The sequence below is a fragment of the Bacillus rossius genome, chromosome 13 (genome assembly GCF_032445375.1).
Source record: "Bacillus rossius redtenbacheri isolate Brsri chromosome 13, Brsri_v3, whole genome shotgun sequence".
Lineage (NCBI taxonomy): Eukaryota > Metazoa > Arthropoda > Insecta > Phasmatodea > Bacillidae > Bacillus > Bacillus rossius.
In genome coordinates, this window is record NC_086340.1 from 25664710 (window position 1) to 25681747 (window position 17038).

The 17038-nt window shown below is 35.5% G+C and overlaps 1 protein-coding gene across 1 annotated transcript in view; it reads left to right on the plus strand.

Annotated features, from left to right (window-relative positions):
• Nucleotides 1–17038, plus strand: part of LOC134538393 (serine/threonine-protein kinase ATR) — a 130528-nt gene that overhangs the window by 10842 nt on the left and 102648 nt on the right. Inside the window, 6 exon segments of the mRNA XM_063379686.1 lie at nucleotides 3744–3908; nucleotides 4998–5214; nucleotides 6922–7025; nucleotides 7683–7897; nucleotides 9963–10336; nucleotides 14678–14969. Of these exon segments, the coding sequence (XP_063235756.1) occupies nucleotides 3744–3908; nucleotides 4998–5214; nucleotides 6922–7025; nucleotides 7683–7897; nucleotides 9963–10336; nucleotides 14678–14969 (1367 nt within the window).

The following is a 17038-nucleotide window of genomic DNA, read 5'->3' on the forward strand; positions in this document are numbered from 1 at the left end:
ACGTGTTATTTCTGTGGAAAATTATCTCAAGACATGTTGTTGATGTTAGATTATTACCATAATACGCAGGAATCAGATTATATTGTATCAGTCCACATACTGGTTAAGTTCTTAATTAAAACACATTTCACATAACCCTCGTCACATACATTTTATCAGAAGAAGAACCCACGATGTAAGTACCAACACTACAACACAAATTCATTGTTCCCAACACCTGTTTAATAAACTTCTTACAAAATAAAATCAACATGGCAACACATTCTAACAGTTGCGAGAGCCAGAACTCTTCAAATCCTAGGTGCCAGGTCACCATGATTCCTAACGTTTCTCTGCTAGCGGCTAACTCCTGCCAAGGCGCCGAGCTATACCTAAGTGAACAGTAGTTTTGGAAACATCAGCTAATTTTGTTGTTACAAAATCTTGCTGTACAGAAATGACTTTTGAGTCCAAGAAACTGGGATGGGATCTAAACTAGTGTGGGCAGGGCCTTCGAGCAACATTAAGCCCCCTCACCATTGTTTCATGTACAACTTTTACAACCCCAAATAAAGACTGTAAATTATGTTACCATAACTCTAAACATTATCTGTGCATATGAATATTACTTGTAAGGTTTCCTATGAATTATTACCCTCGTAGTATGTCTCCTTTTTAATTTTATTTTTTTTCCTCCATGTATGTAATTTTTATAATTCATGTATTTCTCTAAACCTCATCTGGTATTTGCTTGTAAATTACTGTCTTGTATCTGTTTGTATTGTTGTTATCACTGAAAGGGTGCGGTACTCTAGTCTTCGTATGTTGGTCATATGCGGTTGGCTAGCCTGCTATGATGCCAATGATGTGGGGGGAGGGGTGTGTGCGTGTTTGTGATTTTTTTATATTTTTAGAGATGACTTTGAATTTGTCCTTATTATGTTGTGCCCACCAATGAAATTCCAGTACTTTTGGTGGGCATGTAACAAAACTAATAAATAAAATATTACCAATAGACTTGTAATTTTCATCCTATCAGTGTACTCACAAGCTCGGGTTGGTGATAAGGCTCTGGGGATTTTCATCCCTATATTTTATATGTGGTGTGCAGCACAACATGAGCTGGTGGATAAATAAAGTACATACTTGGCGAACAAATCGTCCGTTAGCATCCCCTATGGCGGTCTCGCAGCGAACGCAGCACCCTTGTGCCCCAAACGCTCGGCAACATGACATGTTCACAGCTAGACAGCAGTGCCACCTTAAAACAGACTAGTACTACATATTTGGACATTGACGGTTTGATGCTGTTTCAAAAATGATGACCCTTGGAAATCTGATGTAGTTTCTTGAGGAGGACTAATATTAAGCCACTGCTTGCAGCACAGCTTCCGTATGAAATTTTTTTGGCTTGACATTTCATAGGACTTAGCTAAGAGCTCATCAAAAATTTATTGACTGGCTTTTTTAATTGTGTTTGTCCTCGAAGTAATCAGTTATCTCCTGCCCAGCAGTAACTGACCAAAGTTTCCAAGTATCAGATCGTAACAAGGTATAAAAGCTTGAGAAGACACTATTACACCTTGTCATTCCAAAAAATTTTTACAAAAAAATTGAAAGAAATTAATTCCAGATGGCAAAGTCTGGTTTCCCTTAAGGGGCCCACCTAGCCACGGGTGTATTTGTGTCAGTGAGGTGGGATGATAAGTGTGACGCTTGCTGATGCTTCTAGCACGGTGTCGCCCCTGCTCTGAACTGGCGCGCAGTCTTCTCTTCTTACATAGGTCAACTAAGAAATTTGAGTGGTAACCATAACATTGTATGGTGGAGAAACGAAGATAAATGTGTAATAGAAGTCCCTTGAGTGCCATCAAGAATCTGTATCGGACATTTTACGTCTAAAAAATATTCTGATAACACATGTTTTAGCCATTTTCACTCATAAAAATACTGTTTAGAAACAAAATACTGAAACAGAACTAATCATCCGTCCTCAGTGCTTTCTTAAATGCTTTTCATGAACAGATATCACTTGGATATCTTCAGCAGTTTTTAAATTGCTTGGTTTCTTCTGAAGCTATGCACACCGCAAGTGTGCCCAGATAGGCAGGCCCTTGAATGACGTGGTGAGATCTGAAGTTCTGCCTTGAGACGTTCTTGCCTCCTGTGGCCCTCAGGGTCCTCACCGGTGGATGGTGGTCGACTGAAGTCCGTGTCTCGTGCGACTTGTCTCAAATTTGGCAGTCATCGAAAGCAGTACTAGTGGTACCCATTTCCCGCTTGCAAATCATTGCATGATGTATGTGTGCCAACATCAGCAACCGTATGAAATTGACAGACCAACTGTGGCAGAAGGATACTTGGACTAACTTGTACTACTTTTTTGAGAAATGCCACCTTTGAGGCAATTTACTTCTTGCAGTCTAAAACCCCGGAGACACCTCGTATGTTTCCCGATTTTTGGTTTATTGTTAATCGGTAGGGACAAGATTTTATGGGTTTTTAATTTTTAGGTCAATTTCGTTTTTAAAAGAGGAGATTTTGGTGTTGCTTTGACAAATATGACACTCAGATATTCCTCAGTATGTACTTATTCTTAGTATGTACTACTAGTATTGTCGTAGTAGGTGGTGCTCACGTTGTGTGCAGTGGCTACATGTTGTAGCATCGTACCTGGGTGTGGTGCCTGCGGGCGTGCGGTGCCTAACCCTGATTGCAGCGCCCACCTCGTGTTTGTCGTCCTGTCTACTGTCCATCCGGTATGACAGAATTGTTGCCCATTGGAAGGGCAGCCCTTCAGGATTTTTTTGTCAGTGGGTTATTTGTACATAGACTGGAAGGGCAGCCCATCCAATTTCTGAAAAAAACGCTCCTTTATTAGTTTAAATAATTCTGAAAACTTGTCCCTTGGATGGGCAGCCCATCAGGATTTTTCTGACAGTGGTTAGTTTTTAAAGTGACCTAACCTAACCTTACCTAATCTAACCTAAAATATCCTAACCTAACCTAATCTAACCTAACCTAACCTAACCTAACCTAACCTAACCTAACCTAACCTAACCTAACCTAACCTAACCTAACCTAACCTAACCTAACCTAAACTTACCACTGTCAGAAAAATCCTGAAGGGCTGCCCATCCAAGGGGCAACAATTGAGCTCCCCCGTCCATCCTGTGCATCCATTTTGTGTTTGTGCCTGCCCCAGAAGTATTTATCCTGTTGGCAGGCATGGAACAAATTTATAAATAAATAAAATATTTCGCCAAAATAGTCTCATTTTGACTGACATGTGATTCACATATACAATAAAAGCATTAGTAGTAAGAATGTCTTTAACAGAACTACTCAGGAAAAGAAAAATAAAACAGTTTTTTTTTATGATTGAAAAATGTGACATCATTAAAGTAAAATTTGTTTCCAATAAGAGATGAAAGTTAAAACAATTTGATATTAATTTTTTTCTAATCCATTTAATTAGTTTAATTTGGTACAAAATTCATGCTAAATAAATTACATTTGATGTATCTACCATAATTAAAGATGAAATTGTCATAATTTGAGTTAAAGTTTGTCAAATTGCTCATTGATTTCATGCTTCTAGTTACATTTTGGTGCTAAAGGGTCTATTAACTTGCATTTTGATGTTATGTAGTGTATCAACATGGTTTGCATTGTTATTTAGTTATATTGCAATTCAGAGAGAGGCAACAGGACTGTTGAATGTTCATCATTAAGCATGTGTTTTAATTATAATTTTTTTTCAGATTTTCACCTCGCTGATAAGCAGTATTTCCGAGCACATACCACTTTTTTTGAAACTGTGGAAAATAGTGTGCATGCTAGTGGAATGTGGGTCTGTCGGGGTGAAGATAAGTTCATTGAAGATGTTGTCTGTGATGCTTCAGAACAACGCATCTGATTCACCCGAGGTTAGTTCTTGAAATAAAGGATTAATAGGTCACTAGATGGTAGATTGATCTGTAACAAGGAGGCTACAACTTAAGCAAAAGTCCCAAAACTTTAATTCCCAGTAGTCTTTTGATAACTTTCACTTTTTTTTAAGTTTAACTTTAGTTTATAGTTGCACGTTAAACATTAAAATCGGCACGTACCTATAGATAGTAGGTATGTTTCCTAGTATGTTTAAATTTGCTCACTATGTGTAAACAATTATCTTGGATATAAAGAATGGTTAAAATTATATTAAAATATTCTGAAAAAGTGCTGAAGTTGATTCACCAAGTATATGTATGCAACCTGTCTAGAGGTAATGGTGGCAGTGTTAATGTGTAAGTAGATACGTACCTACTGCTTTTGACAAATGGTACATAAGGTACAAAGTGTTAAGGGTTTGTCAGATAAATTAACCAAAACTTTATATAGGAATGGGTTGGATAATTTACATACCTGAAAAACAATGACGATGATGATGGTGATGGTGATGCTATACATGATAATGTAGATGGTATAGATTATGGAGGATGTAGATAATGTAATTGATGTAGAAGATGATAATGTAGGTAATTGTATAGATGATAATGATGTAGGTGAGTGTATAGATGATATAGATGATGGTGTGGTTTATGATGTTTCAGTCCCTAGCCATCACCACAGGGAGATGGTCATGGTATATCTGGGGCACACTAGACTAGATAATTCTGCAATGGTTTACCATTGCCTTTTGCAACATGGAAGTGACAATACATGACACAGTCCTGGACCTGGGAAGACATTTTTCTACAGTTTGAAAGTCCTGACCCGTCCAGAAATCAAACTGGAACCTTGGCTTACCAGCCAGCAGCTGTGAATACTGACACCTAACAACATTAGACACTACTTGAAAAAATAGCAGGCTAAAATTAATGAAGGCACTCCATGAATGAGAAACAGTTTTGAAAAGCATTAGTAAATTTTAATTTTTATTGTAACTATGTAAGTTGAGAAGTGTGTTTTTTTTTTCCACAATAAATTTATTTATATTTTTGTTGAAAAATTATTTTGTAATTTTTGTGTTATAGTTTGTGAGGCACTTCATCTATGTTCTGAGAGCAATTACGAATGCCTCGTGGGCCGACCTGTCCGACGCTGATTACGAGCGACTGTGTGATGCCGTGCGTACATCGCTGCAAGCGTTCATAAACAGCGGGAAGTCTGTTTTGGCCTTGCACAAGGATCACTTGATAGATGTCGGCCTGGAATCTCTTCTGGCGGACGAAAGGGACTGTGTTGCATTGGGTAGGTGTGCAGAAGCATGATGATGTATCCAAAATTTAGTACATTCATGCATACATACATTGTAGTAAGGGACAATATTATATGGCGATAAAATAAAAATAACACCAAAAAAGCATGTCAATGTACGGTGTAACACCGAAATGCAATTAATACACCATTTAACACCAAAATGCAACTTAAATCATGAAATCAATCAGTTTTCAAACAAAACTTTACTTAAATACATAAAAATTAAAATTTTAATGTATTAAATTAAATTAATGTTTTTTCTGAATGATGTTTGCACAAAAATGTATCATGTAAAAGGATTGGAAAAAAAAATTAATTTTACTTTGTTTAATGTGAATGAGCATTTAAGTGTATTGTTAAATAATTTATGCCTAAATAAATACTATGTTTACACTCTTAGGTTTGACATTCATAAGATGTAGAGTTGAACATGCTATTACAATAGTTTTGTGTTGTAGCCCATTTAAAGGTAGTTTCCTAAATTATTTTGTTCAATAATTTTTTTTTATTTTGCTCATTATTTTTAATTAATTCTTAATGCAGATAGATTTAATTGTTTATTAATGGTTTTATTAATTTAATAATTTTTTATGTAATGGTTTTTGATAAACCTAAATACCTTTTTATATTTCAATCCTAGCATGAACTATGAGCATGTAATTGTGTGGTATACAGTTAAGAATCGACCATTTGTGTCTTTGTAGCCTGTCGTAAAACATTTTAGATTTAGGACATCATTTATTAATTAATTAAAACTTGGTTCACCCAAAATTCCCTAACATAAGTTTTTAATGGTTTGATAAAACCAAATCTGTGTTTAGTTACTATTGATATTAAAACATAAAGAGTTAACACAATAAGTGGTAAATTCAATGGTTAATTCAAATTTATATACAATTTTTTTCTGTTTTTTCAATTTATCTACTATTTAAATATAAAATGGTCCTAGTTTCTCAAAACCATTAAACACTTTCATATTAAATTTATAAAACCATTTATAAGCAATTAGCAAAAGTTGTGATTTAAATTTATTTGAAAAAAAAATTTAAAAAAAAGTGTTAGCAACAAAATAATTTAGGATAATATTCTCTTAAATAGCTGGGAAGTCCTTGGTTTATTTAAAGTGTTAAGAATACTTTGGGGTTAGTACAATAGTCAGAATAATAAATAATTTAATAAATTAGTAAAATAGTAACCATGTTCAATTATTCAATGTTCTGAGCTCTTTCAAACACATACACATTTGTTTGTATACTCATGCTGAGAAAATTTTTTTTTTTCTGTAGTAGGTACCATTTTTTTCTAGCCACTGAGAAAAGCCAAACCTACTAGCGTTTTTGTCAATTATTTGTGCTTAAAGTACAGTCACTTATTTCCCCTTAAGCCATTTTTGACTAGGTTAAATGTACGTATTTTCATTTTGAAATATTATAAAAATGGCAACATGAAGAAGTGAAACAAAAGTTAAAACTTTTGTATAGAATTTATTGGTACAGCGGAAGTTGAATTAATAACCTCCATTTAATATTATTTACCCAATATAATATTTTTAAATGTTTTTCAGTTTTTTTTTCTTTGTGTACAGATATCCATATATGTGTCCATAGGTTGATTTGCATTATTAGTATTTTAAAGATTTTTAAAAAAATTAATATGTACCATGTGGCAAAAATAATTCATTCAAATAAATTGTTTCAGAACATCTTCATTCATGTGCAAGTGATCTGGTTGTAAAACTTCTTGCAGAGGATGTGCAATTAGATGATGCTCGTATTGAAGCTCTTGGAAATGCCGCCACAAAAGTGAGGAAATTTGAGTAGCAAATCGTAGAATAAATACATGTACAATATTTGTGTTTTATTCATTTAGTTAAATAAATAAATAAATAAATGTAATACTTATAAATACAAAAAAAGAATTTTTGAATCTTTCATGTAGTTTATGTCGAAATGTATTTTACGAACAGCATGAAATGAAAATAAACAAACAGTATTAGAACAAGTTTAAGCTGTACACATTACGTAAATATTTTCAGAAATAACAAAATAATTTTTGTTATAAATTATGTAATCAATTCATTTGCGTTCAGGTGTTTGTTGATGGTTGCAATGTAATGTAATATCTTTTTACAACTTGTTTTGAATATCATTGTACTGTATTAATATTTTATTAGTATTCTCGTTAAATCTATATTGATGTTCGATAATCAAGCAAAATAGCTAACATGAAACGGCTATGAACTGGAACTAGCCAAATTAAAAAGCATTTTTGTATAACATTTTTCAAAGTAATTTGAATTTAAAACAAAATTTGTACATGTTAAATTCATACGTTTATGTATTTTGAAATAAAGGAATTAAAATATGTACATAATGGTAAGCTTTTATTTTTACAGTGATATTTTTTAGCCCTGCATTGGTATTGTGATCTGCTAATTCGGATCGGGTTTTGTTTTACAGCCATGCATTAAGGTGTTGATGTACTGTGTGATCAGAGAACTACAAGCTACGAGCCCAAGAGGAAATGAACACCCATCAGTTGCTAAGCAAGACTGTGAAGTGCTAATAGCTCAGGACGTTAGCTCCACGTGGTACAAGATGTACACTCGCTTTCTGTACATCATGGAATTTACTACATCTGTCAGTGATGTTCATGTTTTACTTTCACTGTTGAGGTAATTTAATTTTTGTTGTCTTGGATTTTTCCATCTTTTTGCTATAACTGTAGTTTTTAACTATTCATCCCTGTGTTTTGGCATGTCGAGGCATAGATCATAACTCCCAGACCTTCTACACCTTGTAACCACATAATTACTAATTGGCAATAGTCTGTAAGTGCGAGGAAATGACGTATTGTTTCACACAGTTGACTACAACTATCATCATGATCACACCAGTTCATGAGAGTTGACTTCAAAAAGTATGCCAGAGCTAAGTCCTATGCCATGTCAAACCAAAAAAAATTTAGAATGGAAACTTTATTGCAAGCTGTATCAAAATATTTGAAGTTGTAAGATGGCGAGGCCAAATCTCCCTTAAGACTAGGTCTTGACATACCATATTTGTTATTTAATTTTCTTGCCTTTGTTATTATTCCTCTATATGATAGCTCCCTTGCATTAAGTTTCATCACAAACTTTGTCTCTAAATATTTGTGAAGGGTTAAATAAAAGCTGTAAAACAGAAATTTGATACTGAGTTAAAATATGAAATGCAAGAGGACTGTCATGATAAATTTATAGGAATGGAAAATTAAATACAGTAGAACCCTGTTATAATGTTCCTGCATATAGTGTTTTACTGCTTATAATGTCATATTTTTAAAGTACCAATATTTCCCCCATAAGGACAATGTATTTATTTCCTGCATATAACGTTCATAAATAGTGTAATTTCCTGCTTATAATGTTTGCTTTCTAACATTCAATAAATGGGGAAATAATGTTTTAAAACCAAATTATTCCAACACTTACGATAAAAAGTTTCCTTTAAGTATGTTTATGTTTACAATCACTGCCATACAAGAAGTTTGTTAAAATACAATTTTATGCAATGTACTGAAGGTACACAATGTTCATAGTTACGTGTCAGTTGACACCCTTAGTCAACTCTTCTCTTCCTTGCCATTCCAGTGGGTATTCAGATGCACGTACATAGTTCGATATTAAAGTTGCCAACCATTGAGCGAGGGCATAACTAAAAGTGTTTTCTATTGCTTACAAATAATTTTTTTTTTCATTCATACGTAGGAATCCCAAAATTAAACATTTTCAGGTGGCGAAGGAGTAGACGTTCTCACTCTTAATGTTGTCATCATGAATCGTGAGACAATTTTACAAAAAATGTGGCAGTGTACCTTTAAAGACAAACAAAATTTAACCAGGGAACAAGACGAAGTTGAAAATTTGTTGGTTTTTTTCAGAAAATTCATGTATCAAGTATACTATCTTTGGTTTTAACATTAAAGTTGTTTACGTAGCTTGGTGAGTCCATTGGTACAAGGCTCGAACATTGTTAAGTGCTAAATTGAGATTTTCTGCTGATAACGTTTTCCTGCTTATAATGTTTTTTTCTTTTGCTCCCTTGAAAAACATTATAACAGGGTTCTACTGTAACCTATACGTAGGGACGAGATTTTATGGTGAATTGTGATAAAACTGAAATAACACAGGAAAACATGTGAATACACCATATACTAACACCAAAATGAAAGTTATTACTCCATTTAGCACCAAAATGCAACCAGAATCATGAAATCAACCAACAATTTCATAAACATGTAATCTTTTATTTAGTAAATTCAATGAGTGTGATTTATTTAGCGTGAAGTTTGTTAAAAAAAATTAAGAATTAAATTGATTGAAGAAAATTAATTTTATTTGGTTTGAGCTTGCATCTCTTATAGTAACACTTTTTACATAATGTTGACATATGTTTCAAACACAAAAATTTTTGCAAGTTTATTTTAATTTTTTCGAGTATTTCTGTCCCAGACATGCTTATTACAAATTATTTTATTGTAAAAGTGCATTATTAATCAGTCAGAATGTAACTATTATGTTGAAATAGGTATTGAGAAATATTATTTATTTTCATATTTGTTGTATAAAACCTATTTTTATCTCCTGTTTAACAAACAAAATTGACCTAAAAATAAAACCACAAAATCTTGTTCCTACCGATAGGGCATGTTTGACTGAGACTCGAGTAGACATTTTCTAATTTTTTTTTTGTGACTAGGGAACTCCACGACACAGTGTTCTGGGTAGCTGCGGCCTGCACTCTACAGGAAAAACCCTTCCAGAATGTGAGATTTTTCGGAGAAAATGTGGAATTGATGATAATGTTTTTAGTGGACGCTATTAACAGAATGCCCAGAGATTTCTCGGATAATGTTAAGAGTAATGTGGTGGAAAAAACAATCAAAATTGCGGGATGTTTTCTGCAAGTCCCTGAAATGGAAAATGTCTCCGCAAAGGCGTTGAATACTGCAATCGCCCTGGTCTCCCTGCCTTGGGTGGATGAAAACAGCGAATTTCTGGACCTCGGGAAAGAATTTGTTGACAATTTTGACATTGCTTCATTCAAGACCACCAGGTTCAAATGTTTTTTGGGTAAGTTATTTCTGTGCTTGTATTCTTATTTAAAATCTGTTTTTTGCAGGGTAAAATTTCTGCTTTAAAAACTACTTTGTATTTTAATATACTTCCATAAGGACTTCTCTAAAAAGTAGTGTGCAGTGTGCAGTTGACAACACCATACAGTTAACAAGCAAACTCATTATAACTGGGGAAAGTAAGAATAAAGCTGGTTATTTAGTAAGGCAGTAATTAAGGTTGTTGCACAAAAACAGTGATGGCTAATCATCTTTCACGTAAGTTAAAGTACTGGGTACTGTTCATTCTAGAAAAAAAAAACACTGTTATCTTAATATAGCGAATACAACTTATATTAGTTTAAGAGCCCTGCTAATCTAGGCGAACATACAGTATGTAGAGCTTCATAATAAACCAAGCAATTTAAAAACTGCTCAAGGTATTCAAGTGGGGCCTGTTGACGAAAAGTATTTAAGAATACGCTGAGGGCAGATTAGTGGTTTTGTTTCAGTATTTTATATTCAAACAGTAAATTTAGAATAGTGAAAAATGCCTAAAACTTTTGTTTTAAGAATAATTTGAGACATGAATTGCCTGGTAAAGATTCTTGAAAACACCCAAGGGCCTTACATTACACCTTTATCTTCATTTCTCCGGCAAATCAAATTATATTAGAGTTTTAGGTATACCTGTCAATTATAAATTATTTTTTCATTATCATATTCAGTATATCTTAACCAATGTGAACAGATCTCATGCTTACATTAAATATATTACTTTTAATGCATCTAATTTTGATTCTATTGTCAGTCTTTATATATTCTTAAGTTATATCGAAACTAGAATATGGCTCTATCATTTGGAACACCATTAATAAAATTGATAGTGATAAACTTCAGAAAGAGTATATTAAATTCAGAAAAATTATGTCAAATTAAAAATTTCGATAACATTGTCATCAAGACGAGCTATATTATCGTATTTACCTGAATATAATGCGATGATTTTTATAAAAACTGCTGAAACTGAAAGTGAGGGTCGCAGTATAAACACAAACCTACATCTTTGCTGCTGGAAGAATGTTTTGAAAGGGCGTGGCACGGTGAGACAACTGTGTCAAGGTCACAGCCGGCGCCAGCGATGCAGCCAAAATGTGAAGTAACAGAGCTACTAGTCAGCGCTTGGGTCAGTATTAGAAGTGATTGTCTTTTGTTTGGTCACTTGTGCTTTGTTTAGCATTGTAGGAAAGTGAAATTTTTTTTTATAAAATGGATACTGTAGAGAGGTGTGGGAGTTCACAATTTAAAATGTCATGAGACGAAGTTATGATGCTAACTTTAAGTTTATAGTGGTAAATCATGCAGTTCAAACCAACAACTGCCAAGCTGCTCGTAAATATGACATTACTGAAAGCAACGTGCGTAATTGGAAGGCGGATTTGCTTTGTCTCAAGAATGCAAATGGTTTGTGGAAAGTATTCAGATGGACTAAAAAGGGATGGTTCTCTGATATTGAAACCCGCGTGGAGAGGAGATGGAATTACAATTTCACAAGATGTAATAAAATTAAAATTCCAAGATACTGCTTATGAATTGAACATTCCGTGGACTAGATTCAAGGCAAGTACTGGGTGGTACATAAGAATAATGCACCGTTGCAGATTTTGTTTGCGGTGCATAACACAACTAGCCCAAAATCTGCCAAACGATTTCCAAGATAAATTGATTAAATTTAGGCACTATGTGATTAGTTTGCATAAACAACACCATTATTTGTACAGCCAAATTGGAAAAACTGATGAAACGGCAGTGTATTTCGACATTCCCAGCAACAGTACCGTTGAAACGAAAGGCGTTAAGATTGTCACCGTGCGCATGACTGGAAATGGTGATATTACCTGTTTTGGCAGGCGGCAGGAAACTGCCACCAATCATTATCTTAAAAAAGGAAAACTCTTCCCAAAGAAGCGTTTCTGCCGGACATAATCATTCGTTATCAAGAAAAAGTCTGGATGACGAGTGATTTAATGCAAGAATGGTTATGACTTGTGTGGAATCGGTGCCTGGGTGCACTTCTGAAGAAAAGGGGCATGTTGGTCCTTGGTGAAATTCAGGGACATATGACACTTGAGGTTAAAACTACGATAAATAATTTTAACACAGACTTGGTTGTTATACCAGTTTGAATGACAAGCCAGCTACAAGTTCTCGATGTTGTCGTAAACAAAACAAGCCATTTAAGGACCAACTTCGGCAACAGTATAATGATTGGCTGTTTACGGGTGACTATTCTCCGATGCCAACTGGGAAAATTGAGAAATCATGAGTTCTTCAGCTAGCAAAATGTATTTCTACAGCCTGGCAAAGGATAACTTCAGAATCCATCGTCCATGACTTTAAGAAGTGTTGCATTTCAAATTCCATGAATGGCACTGACGATCTGTGCTGGCAAGATGAAGTTAAAGGCAGTGTCAGCAGTAGCAGCATTGTAGACACTGACAGTGAATGATTATTCTTACCAGCATCATAACAAACTCTGTTAATATAAATATGTAAAATAACTGTTTATGTAAATAATATTATTTAGTGTTGTGAAAACCTATATTGGCCTAGGTAAATTAAACTATTTAAATTTTATTATATATTTAATTTTAAAAAAAATAGTGCTTTGTCTTTTAACTGTGATTTCCTGTCCATAATTTTGTATTTTAACTGTGATATACTCTCCAAACATTTTTTTTCCTAGACTGTCAATCACAAAGTTTGGGGTAGCATTATATGAAGAGTCGAAGTGTCTTCAGGTAAATACGGTAGATGCACTATTTTCAAGTAACCCTTCTGACAAACTTAATCTGCTAGAAAACACTGGAATTAAAATACCATCCTTCAACAGTCTTAATCAACCACTGTTATGTTCTTTAAACAAAAAAAAATATATATATTTTATATTGTATTGTTAAAAACTTCAATAAATTCAAAAGCTTATTTCCCTTGTCTAATAATAAATTAATTATAAAGAAAATAGTAGGATACCTTAATTGTTCACCCTAGTTCACTATATATAATCCATGATCAAATCAGTGTGTGTTCAATTTATATACTTATTGTCCTGTTTTTGTTTCTGTGTTTTCTATTTATGTGTCTGTTTGTTTGGATTTCATATTTTTGTTTGTATGTAGTTTTGTGTTATTATTTTTATTGTGATTGTATTTGTGTATTGTATTTTGCCTATCATACATATATGACATTCTTGCCATAGGTAGGCATGTTTCAAGTATAGATAAATAAATTAAAAATATTGTTATGGTTGCTACTCAAATTTCATAGTGAAGACTGCACCTGAGTTTAGAGCCTTTTACTCTTGGAGATACTGCCCTAGAAACACTAGCAGATTAATTATGCACTAAAAATTCACATTCAACTTTGAAAACAAATATTTGTTGACTTGAATCGTGTCTTTAAATCATAGATAATTTTTTTTTTCCTCTAGAGAAACTAAGGGTAAAAAAAATTAAAGTTAAATCAAAAATTAAAATTAAAGGCATCTTATATTTGAGTAAGTACATTTTATTCTGTACAAATTTGACTGTTCTCTAAAAATAACGATTTTGTCTAAAAACACTGCAGACAGAATAATTAAATGGCAGAAGGATATGTAGACCATTAGTTCTAATTATTGAAAATAGTTAAATTTGGGACATATTAAAATGACACAGACTGTACTGTATTTACTCCAATATAAGACACCACTGATTTTGAGATGCATCTGTTCTTTTAGTTATTATTTTCACTAGAGAAATAAGGTTTATGATTTTAAGATGCAATTCAATTCAAAGAAATTTTCTTTTTAAATGTGAAAGTACATTTTTAGTGCATTACCGCTGCTTAGCAGATATGCGGCTCATATTTTATTGACCTACTAGGCATTTACAGGGTGGCAAGCAACAGGGAAAACCTGGAAAAGTCAGGGGATTTTTAGTAACAGGAAAAAGTCAGGAATTTTTATCATGGTTAGATTACTGAAAAATAAAAGTTATATTACGGACTTATTTTTATTCATCCCGGTTCCACGGAAGGCCCTTTTTCTCTCATTTCTTGTTGCTCGTTATTATATCAGAAATTTGACCATGTTCTATTGACAGTAGTGTGAAAAAATAATCGATACTTGCTTGTTGCAGTATTCAAGTGTGTTATGCCTACGAGTTACGATTTTGAATATGAATTTTTTTGATAGTTATTGGCGATTAACTAATATCAGAGGGCAGGGGAAAATTTTTTTTTCCAAGCCCGGAAGAGCTATGGAATTTTTAATCACAGATTTTGTTAGCCATGCTGATTTCTATCTGATGTTTGAATGAAGATCCTTCGCTGAGGATGGAGTGCCTGGACCAGCTGGCGAGAGCCCCGCGTGACACAGCGGAATCCTGGAGGCTCGGCGTCGTGAGGCAGTGCCTCTCGGGCCCAGACGGGGCGCTCCGAGCCCGCGCCGTCGCCGGCGTCCCCGTGCTCCTGTCCGCCAACTGTCACTCCGTCGCGGCCGCGGACGTCCTCTCGGCGGCGCTCGGGCAGCGGGACCCAGTGGTGGAGCTGGCGCTGTCCCGAGTCTTCGGCATCGTGGCGTGCGTCCTCTCCGGCGATCATCGTCTCACCAGGTGAGGGGAGGCCTGCTTTCGGAATAGGTAACATAGCTAGGTAAAATTAACTTTATTTTACCTTTGGAATACATATATATATATATTTTTTTATTCATTATACAGATTTATGGGGGAAAACAAACATCCAGTGCTTCAAATTTCTTGGAATGAAGTTTGTTTATGTTTGAAACCAGATAAAATAATGTGCCACCAACTAGTAGTTACGGCACAATTTCAAATTTGAATTTTTTTTTTTTAACTTAAATAATGTCTCCAAGCATTCCTCTGCTGCATGAACTTAAACTTGTTCCTCCTCTTGTACACTCCCATTCAACGTTTGTCAGACTCGTCTCTCCTGATTTTCCCAGCCTTTACCATTTCAATGACCCAGCAGGACGATCCCGTTATTCCCGTCTTGGCGCACGGACGTCTCCTGTAATTCGTCCCCGGTTCGTGACGAGAACTGCTAAGGCATGCAAACTCTCAAGACCGGGCAGTTCCTAGAGCTCGTCTGACGCCGGCACTCCTTAGCATGATCGCGAATAATCTTCTTCAAAGTATAGTCACGCCTACGAGTTTGGTAGACCAGCTTTCCCACTGGCATTGCAGTTTTAACTCCTCCCCCCTCTTCAGGTTTTCCTGGGAACGTCGCCCCGGGTCTTTGACCGGCCGGTAACCCCTGAGATTTTGAACGCCCGCGAAACGCCTGCCCTCTGGTGTCTCCCGCAGGAACCAGTTCAAGTAGTTACCCTTCAAGCCACCAGAGCGCTGGCTTAGTCCGTCCCATAAGCCTCAATGCTACTACCAGCTGACCCACAAGAGTCGATTTCGTCTTAGTTCAGCCACACCTCGGTAGGTCGCGCTGACATCGGGCAGTACCAACAACTTCGAGGTATCAAAGTCTGCCTTTCCTCGACAAGCACCTCGGTAATGTTCGGAACCTTTCGGTTTGAGAGGCAAAGCCCTCCCCACCTTTATTTCGTTAACATCGCTTTCAATTACGAGTCTCGACCGCCAGAAGCTTACTGCGCGCTGCGATTCAGGACTGAGTGCATAGAACGAACGTCATCGGGACGCCTCGCTGTTTCTCTGAAGATGTGATCCGATTAGCCAAGGGATGTTTCCCAACATAGTAGTGTTTAGGCGTTAGTCAGTCCACGTAAATATAGCTAAAGTAATAATGTAGAAGTCATCATAGATAATATATTTTCTTTGAGAATCATGGAACATCCGCGTCACGCTTGCCTGGTCAATCATCGGGCAGACCCTGGAAGACATCACCCTGTTTGGTGAGGATTTAGCACTACCCCTCCCCCACCATTCATCGTAACTAGGAGGCATTTTCTGCCTATTTTACCTACTGTCTGTGATTCAGTCCTAAACATATGTGTTTGGATCTGTTCACAGACAGGGATCAAGTGCCCCAGTATTCAAGTGCCACTAGTACTCGTGCCAGAGTACCAGTGCCAGGCACCGAACACCAGACCCGGGTGCTTTGCCATGGACCAGATCTGTCTACACCGGACGAAAGGCCCAGGGCCTCTGACGTCTCGTCAGCTGCCCCACTTCAACTAACCATCTCCGAAATGCCAGCATTGCAATTTTTTTAATAACTTTTTTCGGACTAGCATCCAGACACGATGTCTTTTCGACTAGAATCAGGAGCATCACTACGATAATTTCATGTGTTTACTTATTAAGAACTTAAATCAAAAATTGTGAAATATACTTATGCTAATTCACTAATAAGGCCCAGCCCATTCTAGAGTACACTCTAGAACCCATTCCTGTACCCATTCTTGTATTAATGTAATCTCAATCCCATGTTGTTTATGCTTTCTTTCTGTTAATTGAATCACATGTTGTAACTCTATATTATGACAGATAACCAAAAGTAAAATAATAAAAAACAGAGAAACCAACGCTGGACGAAATCATTGTTTTACCTTCTGGAGCTCAAAGATCCACTTGTTCCCCTCAGTCATCAGGTGAGAGTGACGAGGCGGAGCAATAATATACGTATAATTTAACAATTTATCGGTAAGAAACATTTGTAGTCAACTAGAGTCATGCGAGTATAGGATTTT